Source organism: Pygoscelis adeliae, unplaced genomic scaffold, assembly GCF_000699105.1.
Source record: "Pygoscelis adeliae isolate BGI_AS28 unplaced genomic scaffold, ASM69910v1 Scaffold117, whole genome shotgun sequence".
NCBI classification, from domain to species: Eukaryota; Metazoa; Chordata; class Aves; order Sphenisciformes; family Spheniscidae; genus Pygoscelis; species Pygoscelis adeliae.
In genome coordinates this window covers 5,429,370-5,456,521 of record NW_008825270.1, presented here as the reverse complement: position 1 = coordinate 5,456,521, position 27,152 = coordinate 5,429,370, and the positions used below count along the sequence as shown (strand labels likewise).

Sequence of the window (27,152 nt, the reverse complement as noted above, 5' to 3'; positions counted from 1 at the left end):
TTTTTATCTTTTTACTTTCAATAAGAGACATTCCTGTTCTTGACTAGATGCATCGCCTTTCAAGATGCCAATAAATTTCAAGCCATTACCTTTGCTTAGCCCAAGCAGTAAATTGGGCTGTTAGATCAGCCTTGATAAAGACTGCGTGGAGAGGGGGTGCAGCTGTTCTCTTGTTTACATGGGGAAATCTTGTCATCTGTGAAGGTCCATCCTGACAGGTAAAGGGAGAGGAAAGGCTGGAGCAGACCAGGCGGGTTTATCAGGCACCAGCCTAAAATTTAATTATTAATTTTCAACTGAATTGATGCTGTCACCAGAGGCTGACTGACCATGAAAACACACAGGAAGAGAAACATCTAATGTGCTAAACCCAGTAGAAACCTCTTACTGGGAGGACTGGTAAAATCCACAGCTTCATGACCACTCTGACCTGGGTTGCAGAGAAAAGTGCTTCAGAAAGCAGTGTTGATTTTTGCTGGATGGGTATAGCTGTACAGGCAGCCAACATTTATATCTTGTGCCGGCACAGATCTAAAGTTTATGGTGGTAAACAAAGTGCTCTTCATATGGATACAGGTTATACCACCAAAGTAATTGTGGAGGCTGCACAGCTTTGCCAATGTAATTGCTCAGATACTAGAGCTTCTGGCCAGTGCAGGTACTTCATTTTGTAATCCACTTTAACAAACTAAGCTACATGAACTATGTAATACAGATGCAGTCCTAAAAGCACAGCCAATTCACAATATTAAGTTCACTGAAAACACACCCCAAAGCAAAGCCTACGTACAGTAAGAAACTACCCAAAAGCACTCAAAAAAATGCAGAAAACTACAAAGTGTACTTGTATTTGCAGAGCAGCAGATGAGGTGCAATGACAGGATGAAGGCATAAGCAGAGCAAAACCAACAGCAGTCCAACTAGGGCTGCACACATTTTGCATTTCCCCATCTGCCCTTCACCTTCTGCTCCACAGTCTGACCTTGAACAAGAACTTGAAGTTTCAGAAGTTTCATTTCATCTTTTTTTGATTGCAAGCACCCTAATGAGACTGAACAGCCCCTAAATAATCTTTTTTTTGCCTTACTCATCCCAATAGGGTGTTGCCACTGAAAGATCTCACCCTGTTTTGTTTTTTTTTTTAATGTCAATGTGTTAACTAGCTCACCTCTGACACCAGAGGATATCAGATCTATGAAGCATCTACCACTCTACTGAAAACACTATATGTCCTTTGCTTATCTGCCAGGAAGCCACCTGCATCACTGACTTCTATAATGCTGCCAATTAGTTTAAACAAGTCTGTGGCTTTTTAAGGTCCAGAAGCATAATAAGACATCCTAACTTGATCTCCTTGAGAAATAACACTATCCCTTTTTTGCTTAGATTACATTCTTTACTCTGCCTTCTAATTTATGAATTTCACCAAAAGCTGCTGAAATTCGGGCCTTGCACTGCCACAAACCCCAGAGCCCTCTGCAGAATTCAAGTCTAGCTTGTCTAAAGCAGAGGGCCTTGAATGCAAAGCAAAACAAACTCCTTGGGATAATTGACCAATGGCTCAATACATTTATTCATAAGACAACGTGCATCAGTATTTTGAAACAGGGCAAGTCTCCCCTTTGTTTGGAAGGAGTCTTCTTTCTGTATCTATATGCAGATGCAAAGAAAAAGGCATGCATTTCCCATGATCAGGTGGGGGCGGGGGGGGTGGTGCGGAACAAACCGCTTTTTTGCTCCCAGTCTCTTCTTATCAGGCAGGTTGGTCTATGCTGCTCTCAACCCCTCCCCCACAGCTGATTCCTGCCAACAAAATACACGTCTTTCTATTAGATGATCTCTGTTAAAATGGAAGACGCAAAAAATAATGCACTTAGCTTTTTGGATTTGTCAGTCTTATCCTCAAATGGATCTTACCATCTAATGCTCTGCACAAATAAAATTTCTTTCAACTCCATTTATCATCCCCAGATGCAATAGGATCATATATGAAATTCTTCTTCAGTCTTTACCAATACAACAAACCTCTTTCTGCCCACCTGTTGTCAGTGCAGAAAATCCCAGCTTTGCTTTCTGAGCCACAGTGAAAGAAATGAGAACTAACCCTTAATTTTCAGCAACAGCTGAAACCTTAACTGAGGATATTTGATTTCATTCCTAAAACAGAACAGCACCAGAAGTTTCTGTTGGATGGACTGAGAAACTTTATGCAAAGGTAAAACATTGTTGGTTCTGCCTGACTATACTTGATCACATAATTTATTGCTGATCTTTCAAATCAGGAGAAGTCTCATTACAGCACACCTAACCCTTTCTTTCTTTAGGCTAGCTCTTGGCATTATCAGCTGGTACTTTATCTCACAAGTCTGCCATGCAACTACTACATGTGAAAGAGCTTTAAAATAACTAGTGGGAAACCTCAAAACATTAACAAGAACTAGGTCTTATGAAGAAACGGATCATCTCAAGTAACAAAGCTTTCACTCAGGAAAATAACACACTACCAGTGAAGTGGCTCATTAATTTACTACTCGTCTCCCAAAGGCTGCAAAACCAGGGTAATACCTCCAAAAAGCCCTTTAGGGGACTGGTCCAAGCCCAGATCTGAAACCTAGGGCTGAGTAAGCAAGAAATTGCTAAGCAAAACAATTGTCCTTTCAATTGTGCATGCGTGTGGTTGGAACAGATGAAAGGAGAGAAACAGGAATGAATGCCAAAGGGGGTGTTAGCGTGACAGAAGATAGATACGTATATATTCAGTGCAGATGTAGAAGTGAACTGAACTGTGCAAACAGGACTGTGCCCCCAGCTATCTCTCTCTCTTGCAAAAATCACCGACAGCTGGAACAATCTAAAAAAAAATATGGTCACTTCTATGGCAAAAGGAATGACAAGCTGCTTCATTTTTGCCCTTAACTCAGACTACAAACCAAAAGCAGTACCTGTGAATTCCCCATTAAATGTCATGCTGAGACTGTAACAGCAAAATCTACAATATGTTAAAGATCTAATGACAAGAGCAAAGGATTCGCACGCAGCTGCCATTCCACCCCGCTCTCCGTCTGCTGAGCCTCAATAGAACAGCATACAAGATCAAGTGTCAACAATATGTTGATGACAAAGCTACATGCACCTCAACTAGGTGAAAAGAGGCTGTCATCCAGCTACCTACACGTCTGGAAGGAATAAATACTAGAGGAAAGAGTTGGCTTAAATTTAGTTCAAGAAAGGCGGTAGGAAGAAGTACCAAAAGAAAAATAATTTCATGAAATTGCAAACCTCTTCTCAGCCCATGGCCAGTTTAGTGCAAATCCGGTAATAACTCACCTTGGCTTCTTTCCCCCTACCTGACTTGGGCAAGATGACTGCACATAAATAATCTCAGATGCTGAACCATCTTTGCCATAATTTTTTCTATCTAGTTAAAACTGTGTACCCAACTGCACCAAAGCTAACAGTAACCACTGTGGGGCAAATGGGCTTAAGGCCTTACCTGAACTGCAAGAGCTCAGCACTGCTAATACTAATACCCGTATTAAACAGAAGGTCTTGGCTCTCAGTTTCACATCCCATGAAGTAAAAACATCCCGAATAAATGTCATTTGCCTTTTCTTCACACCAGTTTGCTAAAACTGACACTGCTCCCATGGTTAACCATTGTATGAGATATTAACACAATATTTTATGAAGGGATCCTAATGAGTTTTAAGTTTCTTGTAAATTCTGTCTCAGCAGCCTTCATGCAGACATGGGTGAATCGGTCAACATAGCAATTTAACTAAGTCTTACAACATACCATTCCTGCACCTATACTCAAATGTGCACATCTATGCAAATCTTCATGCCATCTGCAACACCAAAGTGGTGTTGCATTTTCTAATGATGTTGAATACAGCTTGCTCTTACGGCACCCTACATAAGCAGTGCTTACCAGCATGGGTTTTGGATATGCTCTGTTTTTCTAAAGAAACCTGCCAGTATCTGCCGATACACAGAGCATATAAAACTATTTGGCCTCAACCAGACTATTATGCTCTACTTCGTATTAAAAGAAGGGATTTCTCATATCAGTCAGAAAAGGGTTCTGTCCCCATGCCCTCTTCCTAGTATCAACAAGTATACGCAGTCTGTGACTCTGCTTGGACTTTTGGCAGTCTAAGAAACATCTACCTGGTTCAACTTTGCCAACAGTGAAAAATTTCTTTGGGCAGTAATTGAATGTATTATTTGCAGTTCTACTCAGAGTTGTCAGAAGCTCCTCCTGTCGACCTGAAGATGTCAAAGTCTCTCTCAAAAGGAGACAGAAGGGACCACACCAATAAGCATGCTTTTTCAATAAACACAGCAAGATGTTGGTACTCTTTATTGCAAACTACTCTTGTTTTCAGAAGTATGTTAGTTCATATGAACTTTTCCACTGGAGGTAACATGTTAGAGTAAACCATCTCCATATATTTTCCTAATCAACTTTCTTTTCACATTATCAAGGGTTCTGACAAAACTGTAACTTGCACCCCAGTGAAGCAAATGTGCACAGCCATTTGCTTTCAGGCTTAAAAAGCCCCTTCGCTGTTGGCTGCAGGAGCATTCACAGCTCACCCAGTGAGTCAATGAGGTCTGGCAGTGACCTTTGCAGACCACACTGCATACGTTCTACTGACGCTTGCATGAAGCTCAGAAGACAACAGCACTCAATAAAATTGTGCATCTTCTCACATATTCTGTGCATTGTCCTCATTAACAGTTAATACACTGAAAAAAGCTTGGCTCTCTGCTAAAACTCCGTGTGCCTTTCTGCTTCAGGCCCTTCTTCGTGCAGCATTTGGAATTCTCCATCTGTTTACAATGGAAGTGTACATGTATTCTGTTCCATCCAGGCTACTGACCGACCACTTCAGCGGGATGTTTCCCAAATACCAGTAGTCTTGTCAATAGTTAATTCCAGATCTCCACAGCCCAAATTTCCTTCCAGATTCAAAGCACAATGCAGTATTGAGATGGGGCTTGGTTAAGTCACCTTATCCCCACAAATTGCATGATTTGCTCTTCAGCTTCATGTCAATCAAATTTTTCTATCACCTAACTCACTTTTTGTATCCTCAGCTTAAAAGCCCCTTTCCAAGTTTTATTTTAATTTGGATTGCAGTAATCATGTTTTTCTGATATTTAGATTTAGCTTCCTCTGAGTAAAATGAAAAACATTAAACATTGCAAGGGCATCAGAATTTGTGAATGCCAGAAATCAAACTACCTTCTGGCCTTCTTTCTCACTAATATCTACTGCTAACAGATCCAGGGCAATATGATCCTTACTCTTCCACGTTTCTAAGGAACTTCAGCTCCAACCATGTTTCTAATTTCATGTTCTTCTAAGTTCTTTAACCTCCATATACTCTTGGAATCCTACGGAATTCAGAAATCGCCCTAGACCCAAGGCAGCCTGAAAACAGACCCTCTTTATTTGGAGACGAGCTCCACCTATGCTTTCAAAATAGGCTGCAAAACCTATTCTTACTCCATATTTGGAGTCCTTTCTCCAAACTTCCCATCTCTGAAACTCAAATATTTCCAGACCATCCCCAGTACCACTGCTACCTGTACCACTCCAAGCTAGAGATCTGCTACAAGCACTCCTTCCCTGTACTCTCCAGCTACAGATAAATTCCAGAGGGGTTAGCTAGATTTGGAAAAAAAAAAAAAACCAAACCACAAACACAAACAACAAAAAGTGAAGCTTATGCATACCACTCTTGTTAAAAGTCAACATTACTAGAGAGCTTTTTAAGCTTCAGTCTGAAAAACAAACTTGTTCTTTAGCAAAGCCAGGTTTCCATCTGAAATGCTAAGCAGATCAATCTTAAGGGAGTGAATAGAAAGAGCATGAACCTCTAGCTCATGACTCTACCATATTTGATGACAATTCACTACTTTTACTCCGTTTCTGAGCACAATTCATAACTGTCAAATCATGTCAGCCCTGATCCATAGAACTCTAGCCAATCTCTCTGAAATATTAGGAGCAAGATGTATATAGACAATGTACACTTGTATAACCAAGATGCTCCTTAGTACAATCCCAAAGTGCTGTGGTTCTTGGAGAGAACATTTCTCCAACTCTGAAAATTACACCAGCAGCCAGTGGATTTCTAGGTGCAATTAAATGTATTAGAGTTTCATGTAACAAAACTAACTAATTGCATCTTCAAAACCTCTATTTCAACAGCAAGATGGAGGAACCTCTCTGAGGAATAGAAACCTTCATTCCACTGACTGCTAGTCAAGGATGTGGAGGAAGGGTCCTTCCATTTTAATTGGAAGCAGAAATAATCACTGTATTTCACTCCTCAGCAGGTTGCCACGCTTTTACAGTGACTTACAGGCCACGTTGCCAAGCCCTACTCTCCCGGTTCATCAATTGCAAATCAAAAGGCATCAGGGAAGGAAGGAACAATCATGAGACAACTTACAAGAATCTTCATAGAATCTGACGTAGCATTTCTCTTGAATTTCTCTCTTGGGAGTTTTGCAAGTAATGTAAAATTAAAATATCCACAAAGCATTGCTTCAGAACATGGCTGTGACTTATTTTTAATTAAGAAGTTGAGTAACAATTGCTTTGTATTACAAGCTGTTGGCACAGAGGCAACAAGGATGCTTTCTGTTTCTCTCTAACGTGCACATTAAATTAGAAATTGAAGAATACAGTTTCACTAGGTTTCCTAAACCTTTTTCTACAGCATGCTGGCCAAGCTGCAAACAGGTTTTTACTCAACTGAATATGAATACAGCAGCTACTGTAAAGACAATGTGCTAAGAATAATAGAAAGTTTCCTACTTAAAGCTCTATTTTTATTTCGCATGTCCTGAAAAGTATTACGAACTTACAGAGCAGTCTTATTGCAAAATTCAGGACAGAATAAATACCTGTAGTTGATCTACTAATTTTTACAACTAGATGAAGGAATAATATTTACAAGATTAACAGTTTTATGTTTTCCAAGCTTGGTCCTACAGACTGCACAAAGATGACCAACAACACACCAGAATGTTGAAACAATACTCAACATCCCACAGGAAGGCTCTTCAATCAAATTTATTCAAACTGGTCTAGTTGTGACCCTGTCACATAAACAGAAAGCTGAAAGTCCAAAGCAGTCAGAAATGAGACATTTTTAACATCTTTAAACATGATGTGGGAAAGGGGAAAACAGCAAATTAGTTAGCAAATCCTGCTAGACTGGATAGATTTGAAAACGTGGGGGAAAGGGTTTTGGAAACTAAAAATACATGTGCGAGAAAGATGAAAAAAGCAACCTTTAGAATACATGCAATCCATCTGGAGAAAAATAATCCAGAACTACAGCAGATGAGAAAGACAGGAGTGCAGTGATGTGGAGCAAGTCTGAAAAGCAAGAGTGGGAAAAATTGTACAAAATTTTCAATGCACCATAACAGCAAAAAAGAAAAAAACCAACAGTTTTCGACTGCATAAGTAAAGCCCTGTAGTCCAAAAAAAGCAGGAAAAAATATCCTCTGTGGGCTTCTGGTAAGACTATGTTTATTACATTACGTACATTTAAACATATAACAGAACGAGGGGGGGGGAAGAAGGGTATTTTGGAGAGAATTCAGAAGATAAAAAACAAAAGCTGGAAGATTGAATTACAAGAAAAGATTAAAGGAATACAAAGCATTACTTCACTAAATGGTGACTAAGAGCAAAGGTACAAGCATTTGAAGAGTATAATACACCATAGAGAAAGAAGATATGTTTGAAATGGAGATGAAGAAATATAAATGGAAGGTTTAGACAGAAGTTTACTGATTTAGCTGGCTACGAAAAATGTCTCCAAAAGGAAGGACTAGATAGAAGCCATGGCAACTGGAGTTTAGAGCAAATGTAAAGAATGGATGAGAGGAAAGAATCCTACCATAGCTCTTTATGGGAAGAGACACAATTTTAGCTAATACGACTTCTTGATCTTAACTTATTACGATATGGTAAAAAGACTGTGGGAAGGGATACTCCCGTATCTGGCAGTTAAAAGCTATGTATTTCACTAGGATCTTAAAATAACTGAAGAAAGAAACAGTACCAGGGCAAACTAGACTTTTAAAAGGATCTAACAGGATACTGAATCCATGTAATTAGTGATCTTATCATAGCCACACAGCTTTCACCAACCATACCTGCTATCCAAATTGTGTTTTTCTCATAAATACTTTTTAATTTCTGCCTCTTAAGGTAAGAGGCTCATACCAGAATAGTAGCTCAGAACCAGGGCTGAAAAAGTGCTGACTGGTGCACCAAAGAATATGCTCATCATTGATTTTCCCTTGCATTATAACATGGAGCAGATGACGACGATAAACAGCTGATATAAAGAGTTTTATATCAGCTGATGAAGCAGCTCACGTGATGATGCAGCGAGCTGATGACACAGCTGAGATGACCCTCTCTGAATCATGAGCAGTCTGGAGAGCAACTATAGAGTCAGAAGGTGAATCAAGCAATTTCTCCCAGAGACAAGTCTCTCCCCAGTGCTGGGTCACTAGATGAATGGCTCAGTGTACAGTTTCCCTTGTACACTGAGAAAGCTCTGCCAAAAGTAATAATAATCAGAGGGGCCTTTTAAAAAAGAAAAAAATTTTAAACGGGGGGGGGGAGAGATACAGACAGAGGAAAATAAAGCTGCTCATGGAGTGAATTCCACTATGATCAAGTTATCCCCCAAAGTGAAAAGGTTTGAATAGCTATTCTTCATCTTCTGCAAAAGTCACCTGAATACATGGCCTAAAACTTGAATCCAGCCCAAATTTCAGCTTGAGAAATTATGTAGTCCTGCTTCCTCAACTCTTTGTGCATTATCAACTGGACATGGCTTTTTCCATCCCAAACTATCACTGAATAGCTGTTGTGCTCCGCTGATGAACAAAGCAAGATACACATGTTCTCTTAACTCTATTTGCCAGCTTGCAAAAAGATGAAGGTTTTTCCTCACATACTAAATGAGTCAGTGTGGGTCATAATTCAGTTCTCCCACAAAGCAGAAGTACCGAAAGATAATTCCATTGCCAAAATAGTCCTATATATATATATATAGAAAGCTCATTAATAAATATCCAACAAAAGTCTGTTTGGCAAAAGTATGGTAAGCCTCACCTTCAGTCTGCGAGTATGATGTGAAGCTTGGCTCCTACCCTTCCTGAAACTGCTGGTGTCCACTCTCCTAGAGGTTAGCTGCTTTTAGGAATGTTAGGAAATGATCTTGAAACCTCAGCTGAAAATCTCCCTCAGCAAAGCCAACTGTAGTACCACAAGCAATATGCATATTACCCTAAGAAGTACAAAAGACCTACCAGGTACCATGAGTAATATCTAGACTTAGGATATCACGCACTACATGGAATTATTTGTTTGTCATCATATTTGAAGCCAGAGTAAAGTTTCACAATTCTGTTATACTTATGTTCTCCTGCCATGTTTGCATACCTCTGTAATAAATTCCTTCACATGCTTATTATTCAAGTAGGCCTGGAGCATGCTACCTCTTTGTTACCATAACACAGCAACCACTTACTATGCTAGAGCCAAAATGACAAAATCACAGATGAAACCACACAGAAGCAGAATACACATACACTCACCCTCATAGAGGTTTCTCCACCGTGGGGCTGTTGCAGCCTGAAGACTTGAGCAACCATGTGTTCTGTGGAGGGGTGCAACAGGATACGTCGGGAAGCCAGTCCCACCATTACGTATCTGCCCATTGGAGACAGGCTCACAGAAATGGCATTAGGGCCTATAAAGAGAAGAGGAGTTATTTTTCTCACAGATTGACATCCCTCCCCATGCCTTGTCCTCACAGCTTCTTCATTCCCTTCCAGCATTCCCATAATGTATGGCATACTAAGCTCATCCTTATAAGGGGTAGAGAAGAATAAGGAGACCTGCACAAGAATAAATTTTGTGAGATGTTTCCTTGCGGCAAGTGTCCTCCCACTAAGACAATGAAGTTCTTTAAGGAATAAAAAACTATCCCTTAGCAGCTCCCCCATACCAGCACGTTACATGTCCAGATCATACCACAAGCTTCTCCCCAGCAGTACTATATTTGTGGCTGGTTGGAAGGTTAATAAAATATTTCCTGTTACTACAATCACCGATGTTCAGACTATTGCATTTCTCACTGAAGGCTGAGTTCTGAGGTAACTTCTCACACTCCCAACCCACCCTGACTTCTTGCTGCATGCTTACCAAATCGCTTTGTGTAAAGCATCTCGCCCAAGTTGTGGGGTGCCAGAGAATACACAGCCAGTATTCCCTCATCAGGGAAGCCTCTTTGACTGCTGGGAATGAAGGCTGCCAGCAGCTGCCCATCAGCAGAGATATCGCAGCTAGCATCATTGTAAATCTTGCAGTTTTGAACAAGCACGTTCACAGAGGCTGCAAAGAAGAAAGAAAGGAACAGTGATTAAAGCACTCAGGTTCAACAGAGAATAAAGCAAGATTTAAACCTAACATTGGAGACTGGACAGTACATGCAAAAGACACTCAAGACATTTAGCTTCCTCCAAAAGTTTATGAAATGTTAATACCCTGATTAATGTAAAACTTGCTCCAAAAAGGAGATAAGACACTGCAATGAGCCGAGGGAATGAAATCTACTCACCTCCTGGAGCCTTCAGCCAAGAAATAGTGGCAATTGCACTTTATCATACCCCTCCTTTGTAGAGCATAACACCATCCTTTGTAAAGGACAGCACAGTCTAAACAAGTCCCAAATCGTGACTCTGACAAACTCCAGCAGTGGTATCATTGGAAACAGTACACCTTAATTCATTTCCCCTTCTCTGGCGGAGCCCCTAGTTCCAGCTCCCCTTATCTCCAATAAACAAGAAATGAGAGAAAAAATCCTCCCTGCAGATACAGACATTAATTTCTGACAGCTGATTTTCACACCAATCTTGGATAAAGCAAGTGAGAAAGGACAGAGACTTCTCCAGCCAGTCCTCCATTTAATTACTCCAGTATTTGAGACACTCATGCAAGCAGTGAAGTAACTGTTTAGCAGGCAGGGTAGTGAGCAGCAATTCAGAAAATTTAAGTTTTATTTTAATCTCTGCTGGTGAGTCACTGGGTGACCTTGTACAAATCTTTTCCCCTCCGTGCCTTGCATACGCAGTCCATAAGCTCTTTGGGCTACTGAATCTTACTATGCACTTGTGCCATTCCTAGTACAATGAGGTTCCAAGGCCTTTTAGCATTGTTATTACCAACAGTTCAATGGTGGCTTGATAAGACAAGGTTACGCTCCCTCAGCCTAACCTAAATGTGCTCCAGTGTTTCACTAAAACTGCTGCAATTTTCCAGGAGGTTTGGAGCTGAAACCACAAACACTATTTTGGGGATGGGGGAATTTCAGATTCTAGTATTTTCAAACTCAAGGGGACAGAAATATAAAAAAATAGAAATAAAGCCCACATTTGCAATATAGAAGCTCTGCATGCTAGAAGACTGAACACCCCATCTCATATGCTTGAAGCTATAGCATCATGTGGAGCACTATGCCAACTTCTACAGTTCAGGAATTCTCTTCTAAACCTTCAGACCATGCCCAGCCTAGAATTGGCTTTGATTTGTTCAGCTAAAATTGCAGATGAGTTTAATGAGGGCACTTCTTGGGCTAGATTCCTTATTAGTTTAACAAAAGAACAGTGCCAAGAATGCTTTGTGCATACTTCCGAAAGTCTGAACTTCCAAATCAAATTAAGGCTGTAACTCAATGCTTTAACAAACTGGTGCTGCTGCCAGAAGAAACAATCCCTGCCCTTTGTTTCCAACACTTCTGTGGAAAGAAAGCTACATCAGGGAACTGATATGGCTGAGAAATTACTGACTGTTGTCTGGGTCACTTTTTAGCCAGAACAGTTTCCCAACCTGGTACACCACATGGCCACATAGACACTTGCAGCAGCAGAAAAAGAAGTCATCACAGGGAAGCAGACAGGACTGCTCCTTCTTCCAGCACTGCTGATTTAAAGCACTCCCTGAACCTCATCTTCAGTTCTTCTGGTCTGAAAGACATTTTTCCTGGAACTGCTTTCCTACATGGTTGAGTATCAACTTCTACTGTTCCATTTAAGAAACTCAGATGAAAAAAGACGACGAGGATAAAAAGTGGACTATGTAATTACATTCTGTACCAAAACACCTACACCTGTACTCTAAATTTATTCAATCACTTTTTTCAGTCTCGAAGCTGCTAAAACTAGTAATTTTCAGCCTAGTATAAACAGAAAGGTCCTGAACAGAAAAAAGGTAAATAATGGTAGTCACTGTCAGTGCTGTAATAACATAATCTAAAATACACATGGCCCTTCAAAGAACAGACAGTCCAAATGATGACAAAATTCCCGAGTGCTTTTTCTGAAGCTAGTTGAACAGAAAGACAACAGAATAAAGATTAAAGACTATACTACCTAATTTTAAAAAAGGCAGAATTAAAATTTGCCCCCCCTTTTTTTTTTTAAATTTAGGCTTAACTCAAATACTCATGTCATCACAAGAGAAGGTGGGCATCAACACAAGAACTGCAGTATATGCTGTGAACTAACTAAAGGATACATGACAACAGGTTGCACTATTGTAATCCCTGTCAAATTGGGAGGATTCCTGCAGAGTTCTTCAGTGACTCATTTCAAAACCAGTCCTATTTATTAGCTTTAGCAATGAGTTAGGCACACAGTGGAGCTGGTTAACGAATTCTGTTGATAAAGTTGTGTAATTTCATTAACAGAGCATGGTCAGACCGCACAGTGAACTCAAATACACAGACATAACAGAAGTGAAATGAAAGAATTCTAAAGTGTCTTAACATTTACAAATTTCTGCTTTACCTAGGAGCTTTTCAGTTGGAAACGAGAGAATCAGCTTTGGTGATCATAGCAAAGACTGAGCTATCCACCCGGCATAACAGTGAAAGAGATGGTAATCCTACACTGCAGTAGGGAGCACGCTTACAATAGAAATATCAGTGCTAATATACAACCTTGTGCTGAGACCACATGCAGGATACTGGGCACAGTTTTGGTCAGCCACGTTCAAGAAAGATTAAACCCTAAATGGTAACAAGTCCAGCGAAGAGCTAGGAAGATGACTGGGGAAAATGAAACATGTTAAAAAAGAAAAAAAAAAAGACTGCGAGGAAATGGGATTATATTTACAAAAAATACCAGAAAGTAAGTGCCAGAAAAACATCAGTTCTCTTCACAAATAATGTTGACAGGTGAGTAAGGGGGTAAAAGCAGCCATTAAGTTTAGAAATTTGAAGATTTCTACCAGAATAGCAAGATTCTAGAACAGTCTTTCAACAGAAGTGAAAGGGGCAATGAATTTAACCAATTTTAAGACAGAATAAGAAGAACTATAGGATGTGCTTGCCTAAGACAGCAGAGAGCTATACTCATTGGCTAAGGGGGTCCTTTCTCACCAATTCCTTTGTAGTTGTAATCTAATCAGCAGTGATCTAAAAATTTGCAAAAAAAAAGGGGGGGGGGGGGGCAGGCAGGGAAATGGGAACTTATTGGACAGATGAATATTGGGACTCTCCCAGCCAAACCTGAGTTAACTACTTAAAAGAGAGCCGAGAAAGAAGGCCAGCAACAGAGCAAAACTACACACTACACAGGGAGAGCCTTCGCCAGAGATACAACTAAGAAACACACCCTCGCCACCACCCCTGCAAAAAACTTTGATTATTAGAAGAGAAAATATAGTCCAGTCCCTTTCTTTGGGGTCTAAGAACTGTTCTCTCTCATTCCTATTCTACTAGATATCTACGTTTTTGTTCTGCATCTCTGGGCTCAGGATGCAGTTTCCATGAGGTAGCCACAGTTTCTCTACTGTCATTTGATGCTCAGTATTGGAAGTAGCAAGATTGTATACTTGCTTCATCAGATCAAAGGTATGGGTGTCATTTAGCCCAGGGACCCTTCTGTACTGATGAACTCCTGGTGCTTTTCAGAGAGGTGCAAGAAATTTTAGAGGGGACAGATACTGATTTCTCTGGGCACAGGCAATGTTTCTTCCTTATTTCTGTAACTATTGAAAATCATAGCCTATAGAATCCATATCTCTTTTCAGCTTTTAAAGTTTGGGGATTTTTTAAATCTAACACAACCTTGGACTTTCATAAGAACCCCACATCTTTATTTTTGTAAGGTAAGAAATGCTTGTATTCCTTATGTACCATTTACAGATTCAGGGACACTGCCACGTCTTGTTATCCTGGTTTCGGCAGGGATAGAGTTAATTTCCTTCCTAGTAGCTGGTACAGTGCTGTGTTTTGGATTTAGGATGAGAACAAAGTTGGTAAGGCACCCATGTTTTAGTTGTTGCTAGGTAGTGCTTACACTAGTCGAAGACTTTTCAGCTTCCCATGCTCTACCGACTGAGAAGGCTGGAGGTGCACAAGAAGCTGGGAGGGGACACAGCCAAACTGGCCAAAGGGGGTGAGCAATTGCACTGTGCATCACTTGCTTTGTGTATTATTATTACTACATTATTATTATTATATTTCAATTATTAAACCGTTTTTATCTCAACCCATGAGTTTTTCTCACTTCTACTCTTCCAATTCTCTCCCCCATCCCACCGGGGGGGTGGGGGGAGTGAGCAAGCAGCTGTGTGGTGCTCAGTTTCTGACTGAGGTTAAACCACGACACTTGTACATATCCTTGCAGTTCCATGACTTTTTTTTCCTCCTTTCCAGGTCTCTAATCCTCTTCCTCATCTAGCATTTACTATGTCTTTTTAAAACAATGTTGGGTTTGGATCACCAGTCACCAAGAGTCTATATATCATATAGCACATGATCACTCATTTTCTATCCACACAGTTTTTCCTTTTTTTTTTCCCCACCCACCCCTCCTTTAGCACAGCACAGAGGTTTTTGGTGAGCAGTCCACAATGATGGCCAACATGACTGCATGTCTTGTTCTTTTTAAAGTTTGTTGGATACGGTGAATGCCTCTTAGCAAAACAGATGTGAGCTCCCCTGCCAGAAGTGAACTATCTTTCCCCCTTAATGTGTGCCTGGAACATAAAACATCACAGATTCAAGTTGCGCTGAACAAGAAAGAGCGCCCCTTATTTCAGTTTTTCAAGATCTGATTCATGCTGGCATTGTGGTTTCTTTGCTCTTCCCTCATTTACAAAGGCTGAGGGACTCAGGTAGCACTTACACCTAGAACCAAGAGAGCCTACTGTGCCAACAGAAAAAGTCTAAATGTGAGAGGTGGAGATGTCAGCAAGGTTTCATTTTAAGGAACAGCATCTAAGAGATTCCCAAGACGCTGGCAGGATGAAGATACCCGTGCATTTGACAAAGCCATGGGCTATTTGATTTCTTTGAGCCTGAGGCCTGATCTATGAAAATGAAGCCAATACAGAAGATTTTAGGGAAAAAAATTGCTATTTTTGGAAAACCATTTACAACAAAGGCTGCCCTTTCATCTCTTGTTTTCTTTTGTTGTTAATGCAGCCACCGAGCTGACAGAACAGATCAAAAGAAACATCAGAGAACAAATTAATCAAGCTGTTGTGCCAACTTGGAGCGCCTACACCTACAGCATGATTATGCTTAAAGCTGGGGAAGGCCCAGAATGCCAGCAGCAACAGCACTGTTTGCCAAAGGAAAGGTGCTGGGTGCACCACCCGCTTCTAGCCACCCTTAAGGATGACACTTTCTTAACAGCTGCTCCTATTTATATGTTTAGAATGCTTTTTTTTTTCCTTCTCTTCTTTTAAGTTCTTCTGCATCCCACTGTGGATCACTAAGTATTGATCAAATCACCTTCCTCAACTCACAGCCAATGTTAGAATGGGACAAATTCCTGACGCGTGACTAAATGTGGAAGAACTAGACCAGTTCAGCCACAATGGCTAGAAAATGAAATAACGAGCAGTGAGTAGCATGAGAGAAACTATATTCAAGAGATACAAACAAGAGACAAAACCTTCAAATATTTTATCTGTGGAAAGGCTATATTCTACACTGTTCACCGATTCAATACTTACCTGTTAGCTGTGGGAAATTTTAAGGATCTGCAACACTTACTAGAAAAATATTAAATAAATGCCAGAGATAGCTTGTCTCTGCTGCCAAATAAATTCCCCACCCCAAAGCTGATATGACTGACAATTACAGTTTAAGACCGGGTCATGTTCATTTCAGAGTTATTAAAAGCAAAACTGGCAAAAGGAGAGAAGAAATCTGAAGCCATCTTTTTCCATTTTGCAATTAATAGAGAAAGACAGGGCAGAGACTAAAATCCCACAAGTCCCTGCAAAGCATTTCCCCAAGACTGCTGGAGTCCTCTTTCACGTGCTTGCTGGATTGAGTGTTAACGAGGTCGCTGCCGCGGAGCCCAGTCCTGAGCCCAGGGCTCTGAAGGGTGCTGGGCCCCAGCCACTGAGATCACAGGACTGTGCTAATCATGCTGCTGTCACTTGCTCAGATGCATCCGCTTCAGTGGAAAACATCCTACTTCCAAACTATCTTTTCTTTGTTTAATTGTAACAGGAAGGAGCTGCTCGGAGATGGAGGTTGGCCACAGAGTCATTTCTTTGATGGAGAGTGGAGCTGGCAGGCAGTCCCAAACTTCAGCTGCATCATTTCATCTGCCTGAACTCCCAAACCACTTGTGGCTCAAGTCAGTCCCAGGAAGTGCAATAGTCCTCTCTGCGTAAGCAGACTCTCTCACATGATCACCTCTGATTTATAGCAAATGATGGGAAAAAAAGGAGCTATTGAGGTCACATGCTTTACTGGGAAAATAGTTTATTTCCAACATCGTGAAGGGTCAGAAAAAACTCCTCCCACCCACCATTCCACTGTTACACATTCAGCTTCACAGTATCGCTACAAATTTGTGCACCTTGGCAAGCTTGCAGCTTGCCTTTGTTCTGTGCCTAGTCAAGCTTGGCAAATACCTGTTGTAGGATGAGCACAACTGCTACGACTTCATACATCCCTACTAGACCTTGGCAGAGGGAGATATGGCTAACAACCTAGAAATGCCAGAGTTGGGCTCAGAATGTAAAAAGGAAGAAGCAGAGTAAAACTGAACATTTCCAAATGGTAATAAATAAAGATGGACAAGCCAAGTACTACCAAGCACAAAGTGGGGAGTCAGAAGGGATGGGGATGGGCTTGTAGCAGGAACCCCGCCTGCAAGGAGGGCACAATGACAACAGAAACCATAGCCCAATTTCCAGCTAACTGGAAGCTATTTCAGAATGGAAGTGTCCTGGGTAGGGGAGAGAGAGAAGATTGAAACATTGATGTCTTGAGGAGCAGATGGTTCTTATTTTCTATGGGATTCAATAAATTATGAAAAAAACTTATGCCTTTTTTTTTTTAAATCAGCAGCCTTCTCCTCAGCAGCCAGATGAGCCCCCCCCCCCCCCCCCCCCATCTAGGGGGGTAAAAGTGCAATTATCAGCTGTAGCACTCTTCAAATACTTGACAAGCTTGCAGAGAAGTCCCAAAGAATTTAAGTCAGCAGCAAGATGCTTCCCCCTCTGACTTCATCATTATTCTGTTCCAGAGTCTGACTGGACCACGGAAAGCATTGCCACCGCGTGGCAAAACTTCGCCTTGAGCACTGATCCTCAGCCTACAACCTTACACTAGTACTACAAAGTTTGGCACTTAACAAGCACTGGCACCCGAGTTCAACACAGTATTCTACTTTCAAGATGACACTGTGTGCTCCTTCCCAAGAAACAGAATGGTTCTCCAGGACAAAATATAAAGCATCTTCCCCGTTTACAATGTCGAGGGCTACCGTCTGGAAGCAGGGCTTTTATTTCCCACCAGGCTATAAACATCACACCACAATATTCTATACAATGTGAAGGAAGGAGATGAGACAGAAACACCAGATACTGTGTCGTTCCTAGAGATCAAGTAAGAAAGCTTTTTGTAGTGGGATAGGCTACTGGTGGATTTCCCCCAGCTCCTCCGATTTCCCAGGGACTGGTAAATGGCCCCATACAGGTTGCCCAGAGAAGTTGTGGATGCCTCATCATTGGAAGTGTTCAAGGTCAGATTGGACGGAGCTTTGAGCAACCTGATCTATTGAAAGACATCCCTGCCCACGGCAGGGGGCAGGGTGGACTAGATGATCTTTAAAGGTCCAACCCAAACCATTCTGTGATTCTATAATTTCAATTCCCCGCATCTCTGCTGCTGCAGTGTCACTACATGTGCTCCTTTTGTGGGTTCTTTAAGCAATAGGACAGTACCCCACAGAGACCTCTCTTGTCAGATATATAATTTCTAGAATTGCAGAACAGACAGGGCTGGGACTGAGAGAAACTTTTTCTTAATTCATTTCAGCGGCTACCTGTGAAAGCAGAAGTCTTTCTGAAAACAGAATCCCTGTTCTCCCTAAAAAGAAGTCAGTCCCTTAAAGCAGAACCCAATCTGTTTTTGCTGAGAAGTCAAGCAATGAATTTCACATATGCACAGAGACAGTCTAAGCTAAAAATCATTGTACAAACAAACATTCATGAATATCCACCTCCTATTTTCATCCCAGGCTGCCACAAATATTTCTGCAGCTGTACAGCAAGTTATACGAGTATACCATTCTGGGTTAAAAATAGCCTTTCTAGTCAAGTTAGTTTTAGCCCCCCAAAAGTCATTCCTTGATCAGCTGACCACGAGCATCAAACATTCTTGTGCCTGCATAAGGAAGTCTCTTCCAGTGCGAGAGCTAGCTTATGCCATAGAACGTACGTAAAAGTATGGTCTAATTTTCACAAAGGGAAGGAGAGAATAAATAAATAAATAAGCAATATTATTAATATTCTTGACCTAGAAGCAGCTTTCACTTGAGATATGGGACGAATCACTGCTTTTGCAAATGGCTAGAAGCTACATTTACTTCCCCTGGCTTGCAACACTGTGGTAAGCAACAGACCAGGGCCCCCATTCCCAAAATGTATTGCAGCACTTTAACGCACACTAATGTCACTAACTCGGAGAATTCAGACCCAATTTATTAGCAGGTTCTAATATAAAGGTATAAAGACAATATCCCTCTAGAAACTTGTTGGTAAAAGAATGAGGAGATTGGATACAGAATTCTTCTAAAAGGATTGTATATTCCCATGAGAATGCTCACAAAAAAGCCCCATTTATGCATTGATTTGCTGATAGCAAGAATATACAAGCTAGACAGAGCAGGAACAGCTCTGCATGCTTTTAGTCAACTTTCTTAAAAGGCTCAGCATTTTACAGTCCCCAATGCAACAAGACAATCAAGTAACCCAAGGACTGCAACATACAGCTACCTTTGGAAGATCCTAGAGCTTATGGTAGCTCTGGTTGGTACAGACTTAAAAGAAAGTACTGGTGTCCTTTCCAGCTTACCATTGCTGATTTCAGGCAGATCAAATTTAGTGAAGTCCCACCACTGGAGCCGGTAGGTTGTGTTGGCGATGTTGCTGGCCACAGCTGACTGTCCATCCCCAATCACAGCACCTACAGAAAAGGGGGAAATAATTAGCAATTTAACCTCCAGAAGATTATCCAGAAAAGAGCTGGGGAGACAAAACCATAGAAAACTTTTCAAAATCCTATACGCAAAACTCTAGATTCTTAAAAAACCCCACCAACTTATTTACAGAAATGGCAACACCTCCTAAACAAGCCACACAGCACAGGAAATTAATAGGAAAGCACCTCCCTGCAACACATTTCTGAAAGAAAAGAAAGTTGATGAAAGATAAGACTTGCCCAGACTCACAAGGCAGGAATCCTAACCAATTCATTTGGTGCAAATGCATTCTACTTATTGGTACTAGTGAAGCTGTATTTTCACAGACCCAAAATTTTCTAGTACAGCTATGAAGGCAGACCAGAATACATACTAAGGAAAAGCATTGCCCTGGCAAATCACACACATTTGTGGACATAATCCCTACTACTACTGTAAACTCCACTCAGAAAATACAGGCTGCCTACAATATTTGCCACACAGTAATGATTGTAACAAAATATTAGCAAGGAGGACCTACAAGCTGGCCCTTTGCTGCTCTGGGTGGCGCAACCTGCAGCAGACAGGGACCGCCCTGACTCCAGACAAATGACATGACCCTTGCTAACCACCCAAGGATTTGGGCAACAGCCCAAAGCAGAAGGCTAAGCAGAGTACTTCAGAAACTAGCACAAAGAACAATCTTCCAGGCAGAAAGGAACTGCCACTGCTAACTCAAGTCGGCATACATTTGAGAAAGCTCAGAGGCATTAAATGCAAACCCTAGGGAGACAACTGGAGAGAAGAAACAGTTCTCCCATAATAGTACTAGAGTCAAAAATGCTATTTGCAGTCTCTAAGGCCTTCATATACATGCAGCCCTTGTACTACACACACATGCTGGCACCCAGGGAAACTCAAGGTAACAGAATTTGATAAGGGAGAGGAAAACAAGATCATCCCCAAGCACAAATGAGGAAAAGCACAGCCTCGGGAGTCTACGCAGTCTGGATTTCAGCATCTCCACACTGTCTCCAGTGGGAAGCACATAGAAAAGGCAGTGGCTTCACCCTCCCAGAAGGGCTGGCTCAGGACTCTACTGCCACAGCAGCAATAGTGGAAGAGACATCACCGACAACTCTATCCAGTACACAGCAGGCCAGCTGCCTGCGCAGAGATCTAAAAGCTTGCTAACTGCTAGTAAATGAAAGTGGTGTGGAGGAAGATGAGGAGACTAGGGTGACTAGATTTTTACTTTTCTTATCAAATTCCAGCAGAACACTCAGGCTTGTTAAAAAAAAAAAAAAAAGGCCTGTAAACACACACACACTAACACGGTTTATGTTTTCTCTGCAAAGTGAAGAACAAGGTGGGGCAGGGCAAAGTAGGGAAGCAAACTCTAGACCAGTGCCAAGAAGGCTGCTGCTAGTCCCCTTTCCATCAATAAGCTGTCTCGAGTCCTGATTTTTGGTTCTGGAGAAAGCTCAGAAATACACCAAGAGCAAGACTTCTGAGCAGCCAGCTTTACACTGTGTACTCAGCTGTGCCAGGCCTCCAGCAATCGACAAACCTCCACCGTACATCTGCTCAGTCTCCGTATCTGCCTCTGTCAGACATGCACATATCACTTGGAGAGCAGAATTAAGAACATTTCCATTGCTCTTACATATGCCCAAGGCCTTGTTCTCCATATCCCCCAAAACAGAGGGCTCCTCTGAACAAAAAGATATGCTCTGGAGAAAGCAGATTCAATGCATTAATGAAATTACATTTTGCAACCAGAAGTGGAAGAAAGACAATTAAATTTTATGTTGCTTCATCTTTAAAAGTCTCCTCATTGCAAGCCCGGGTTTGGTACACAAGGGCAGCTCTTCTGCTGTCCTGTCGCCAGCCACCAGGTGGAGAACAGAAAACTAGTTTCTGTTTCTTGAAATTTACAAATTTCAAGCAGTGGGACTTCCTGCAGGGAGACAGTAACTAACATCACCGACTAGGTAGCAAACTGCCTTACAGGACTGAGTCAGACAAGGAAACACTCTGCAAAGACAGGCAACAGAAGTACTACTCAGGGCACATAATTCCAGAATATTCATCTTATTACAGATAAACATTACAAAGTCATCACCTGTTTTGCAATGAGAACAACCTTTGTAGGTACAGCAAGTAATATGTAAACTGGAGAATAACATACCCTAGGAGAGTAATCGTGCGTTCCCTCTCCATCACAGAAGCCTAGCAAGATCACCAACTGCTCCACAAACAGAAAGTTCATCTGGCTCATACAACTGTTGCACCTACTGCTACAAGTACCATAATCCCTCCTAGCTGTTGGCAAATGTTTTTGATTTTTTTTTTCCTGTAAAGATTCTGGTCTTCTCACATCTTTCTCCAGAACCTTCAGGTTAGTTATGGTGTTCATTTAAACCTCACATCCCCTTCACCTCCAAAGGCAGTCACATCCTACACAGAAAAGGTAACAATGGAAAAAAGCAGTACCTCCCCATCTACAGGACAGCCCTGCACAAATTTCAGAGCCAGCAAAAGCTATCAACTAATGCTAGTGCTTCAGGTAACAGACACCTTTATCAAAAAGATTAGGACCCAGGGAACAAGGTTCATAGAGTGAAAGGTGCATGTTCAGAAGGATTTGGTCCATTTCTCAAAGGCTCCAAACCAGTGTTCCTAACACTAATGGCAAATCCATGATCTACATGTTTTTATTAAGTAATTACCTCTACTTATACTAATTATGTAATTGAGAAGTGTAATTATTAAATTACATCTAGCTACATATAACAAAGTGGAATAACATTCGTATCACAAATCCTGCCAGAAGCCTCCCACATGCACACATGCACTGTCCTACAGTAAAGATGATTAAAAGCATGCAAACATTTCAGACATTCAATTTAGGGAGGGAAACACCCCCCCAGTACACAATTATGCTATCCTAACCTTTGTTGTTCGCTTTTTCCATTGGTTGATAGGGAAGATTTGAGACCATGGGTGGAAAACTTACAGAGCTTTTGTTCACCATGCAGCATGAGAACTCATTCTCAGCTGGCTTTGCCCAGTCAGGGTTTCAGCCTGGGTGAGAGCAGAAGAAGGTGCTGTTGCCTCTTAAGTTCTAGTGTAACCTGGAGGCAAACAACACACTTCAGCTTCTTAAATGTGGGCAGCAGCAGATCAGCTCTTACAAGCAGCAGTTCTCACCAAGCACTTGACAGTTTGTCCTGATTCCTGGGTCTTCCACTGTTTGATGGGATCACAAGTGACTGCAGTGGGTACCAGAGGGTCTCAGGCTTGTCATTCCCATGAACAGAACCACCTTTTACTGCAGAGATGATGTAGATTTCAAAATGCTGAAATCCAAAGCGAAGGCCAATTGAAATGCAGTGAATGTAGGTTTGATTGGCAGCTTTCCTGCGTCTGTCTATCACTGCGTAATAAACACTGGGTGATGGCAGAAATGAAGATAAATGCTTTCAGCAGCCCCCCCTTCTCCCCCCACCGCCCCGATCTCCATCCACCCCCACTCAGCACATGACAAGAGAGTTTAAAGAGTGGGGGGAAAAAAGTCTTAACAAAGACTTAAAAAAAAATAAAAAAAAATCCTCAAATCTCTTCTTATAGGCCACCTACACATAACATATTTATCCGTCAGTCTCAATCCCCTCAGAGGGTCCAACTCATCTTGGCATATAGAGAAATGAACCTTTGCCAGTCAGCTATTGCTCATTTATGAATCAAGCCATGCAAGCCAATGTCTGAGTTTAGACTGAAAGGGAAAAAAGCGGTGCAAAACCACCTTCCGTGGCACTCCAGCACTCCTTCAGTGAAGAGCAGGATACTTCCAGACTACTACTATCAGACTCTGAGAGGAAGAGCTAATACTCTAGAGCTGCACAGGCTTTGGGGTACAAGTTTCAAGAGTATGGAACATCTACATATTATGGGAATTTCTTTCCCATGTATTTAACAGAAACCAGAGCTCAATTTTTTTTCTAGAGTAGGTCCTTTATTCTTAAGGTTTTAGTGTCTGGCAGGTCCCCTCATAGTGAGAGAAAAATTTATTAAGATGCTTATGGATAAGCTTGAGGAAGCTGGAGAAGTCCCTGAGCTAATTTGTGACTCAATTTGAGACAGTGATTAGGCCCTGGTATAAAATTCCCCCTAGATTAGTACTTGCATCTTTAAGCATGAGTACCTTTGAAAAGTAATTACCTCTTTATAAGCCCATTTGTAACTGTAGCTAATGATACTGAGGTTATCCTACACTTGCAGAAAGGATCTATCACAGCTGACGAGTTTTACATTTACTATAATCCAGGCTCCAGGAAGCCCAAAACACAGGACAAATCTATTTGACAAGCCAAGGATAAAGCTCTTTGCTGCAAGAATACACCAGATTCTCTCAACCAGTTCTGAAGCAATTTGAATTTGGCTGAAATGTGACTACTGATCCCTGAAGACTAGTGGAGATGTAACCAGCTCTTGTGCATCTCTGATCCTAAAGTAGTTTATGGGGCAGCCTGGTTTTGGGGACTACCTTTGATCACAGTAAATATATTAAATCCTGAATATGAGTTTGACAAGTCCCAGCAAATATCTGTTCCAGGATACCACGAAGACACTGCCTTTGAAGTGGCCGAGCTAACTATCTAAAACTGTGCTAATGCTGTCAAAACAGTACACATAGCAACCTGGTATTTTCAAGGATTCATTTTGCTTGTTTTTCAGTGTACCAGCAAGCTGTAAATAGGAAGTAAAACAATTTTCATGAATCGATGCACACTATGTTACTAAGGGTAGCTCGGCACACGCTAAGCACTGAAGGGATCTTAGATTTGATGTTAACTGAGAAAGCCCCAAAGAGGTCTATGCTGTCTGAAGGCTGAACCCTTCAAAAGGCTATTATTTTTCCTTTACCCCAGATGTACAAAATAAGAACAAATGCAATTTCCCATTCATGCTCATTCCTATTACAAAATTTCCTTTTAAAAGGGGCAATGCTTAACATGCCGAGTTCCACAGTCCTATCAGCTATGGGAATTTGAGCAGGCCTCAGGTGCAGGTAGTGAAGATGAGCATCCTAATAGGAGGTCAGTCAAGTGCCCAAGGGTTTCACTCACATTGTGAACAATGCAAGCAACATATAGGAAAGGGAATTTTCCAGCCACAAGTTTCAGACTTCAAAAGGAGATCAGTTTTTTTGCAAGAAACACAAACAATAAATGAACAGATGCCCTGCCCAAAGCCTCCATTCCCAATACAGTCATGGTGGCTCCTTGACATCTTACCTTCCTGACGTTAGAGATCTTTCTTTGTCTGATCATATAACAATTAATACAGAAATGCATCTGGGAAGCATTTGTCTTTGATGGTAGGGTCCAGTTTTCCCTCAGGGAAATCAGAAGAGATTAAGGTCCTTTTCAAATGCATTCCCCTCTTCTCTGAATTGTTTGCACTTCACCAAGCAAGTCGATAATTTTTCTCCTTAAGAAAGAGAATTCCCGCTTTTCTGTTGTTGTTCACCCTATAGAGATGCCCCTGCTCATGTCACCCTGCTACACATGGAAGTTGGAAAATCAGACACGAAACAGCATGGGGAGTTTCCAGAACCAGCAAGAGTTGAGCCAGCAATATTGACATAGAACCTCTCCGATGAGAAAAACCCTATACTCTCCTCGGTGACAAATAAGGTATCTTATAGCTTTTGCATATACACATTGGAGCAAGCAAATGTCACTGTTTAGGAAGTCCTCATCCTACTCAGGGTGACCAATAAGGAACAAGCAGTTTCATTTCCTTGCTGTAGCTACCTCAACCCTCTCAGCTACTGTTAGTGACAGATCATGGCCTAAGTCTCCAACTTGCCAAGAACTTTCTGCAACCATCCAATATCAGATATGCACTGCTGAATAGAAAAAAACCCAGTCAAATAAATTGGAAGGAATTCCTTCTTTCTACCTCCTAAATCACTACCAATCATAACCTCAAGTACAGCCTTGCAACAACAAAAGTCTGTCAGGATTTAAAACAATTTTTGCACACTATTTTTCATGCCATCAAAAAAAAAAGGTAAACAGAAATACCATCTGAACCATGGGCATAGAGTGTCTTACTCACGCCTCACCTTAGTGATGAGTGGAGAGCTACATAACTGCTCAACAACTGCTGGAAAGGAGAAGGGATGAAAGAGACAAGTGAGAGCCTGACTTTGGCAATTGAACACAAAGTAATAGTTGTATCTTGCTACTGATATATAATTATTTAGCTTATGCTTCAGAGGATATTTTGCATAGTTTAAAAGTTCGTTCTTGCAGGGTAGTAAGTACAATTCACCAGAGAACTGAAGCCTCAAATCCTGCTTGCAGAAGAAGCAGACCTGCAAGTCTTAGTGGTGCTCTTACATTTGTACAACTCAAATGAAGCCGGTAAGTGCAATTTTCTTCTTTATAAGAAAACCTTTATGAACAAGGACTGTTTAGGCTCAGCTGTTTGTTTTCTCATTTGTCATTTATGATGCTTTTAGCTGCAGTGGATGGGAAGTTCTGTGGGAAGGCTCCACTATATTGGTTGCTTTACACTATGTAATGGCACACATGCATACACATTTTAAATAGCAAAACCCCATTTGTTTAGGGACCACCATGAGACTCCTGGAATTCTGATACTGGGTACAGTACTGGACTGGTATGTAAAGAGATGGAGGTGCTCCATGAAGCACAAAGGTGGAAATAAATGTTATCAGGCTAGACAGTCAAGAGAAATCTTCCTGCAAGTGGAGATGCTGTATCATTAAAAGAGCTTGACAGGAAAACGTTACGGAAACAGAAAGAAACATCTGTTTTCGTTGGCTGAAACAGCTCAGAAGTTGTTTGGGAAGTGGGTGGGCAAAAAAGCTTTCTCCTTCCTCATTTGGGCCCCTGGCTGGGAAGGGGAGTCAAGGCTGGAGTCTTGCAGTCAGCTAACTGCTGTAGCTGTTAAAGGAAGTCTCTGCAGACATTGTTGCTTGTTTTGAGACAATTTCTTTATTTCCATGTGACAGCAGCATGTGTTAAAAGCATGCCTCATACTACCACATGATTCAAGCAGTAAAACATGTTTCCTACAGTACAGCCTTTTAGGGAAAATATTCAAGCACTAAAAATACATTCCAATCTGCATTTTATTTAACTAATGTTTTGTTTCGACCTTTTCTGCATATTTTCAGCCTTTTAGATGATTTTGTCTGTATGCATAAAGAAGCCCTAACAAAAAACAATGAGTAAAGCACTGGAGAAAGGAGTTTATGCTTTCTTCCTAATTTCTATTATTCCATACACCATAAAATCCTCTGATACTTACAGAATCTGCTGTAAGAGCCATCAGCTACTGCCCTGGCATGGGAGTCAGAAACCTATTTATTGGAAAACACTGGGGAGATAAAGACAACTTCACCTTGTTGGTGTGAGGAGAAACACTAATCTGGGTTACAGTCATTTCTCCATCTGGAGGTCTGTATCAATCTACTAAAAAAATGAGTAAAACAATACATTTGAAATCAGCTCCCAGGCAACTGACACTACAAGAGAAAAGTGTTTTTCAGAATTAAATTT

The 27,152-nt window shown here is 41.2% G+C and overlaps 1 protein-coding gene across 1 annotated transcript in view; it reads right to left on the bottom strand.

Moving 5' to 3' along the window:
* Positions 1-27,152, bottom strand: part of AMBRA1 (autophagy/beclin-1 regulator 1) — a 127,158-nt gene that overhangs the window by 33,919 nt on the left and 66,087 nt on the right. The window contains 3 exon segments of the mRNA XM_009329748.1: positions 9,649-9,803; positions 10,259-10,447; positions 19,446-19,556. Of these exon segments, the coding sequence (XP_009328023.1) occupies positions 9,649-9,803; positions 10,259-10,447; positions 19,446-19,556 (455 nt within the window).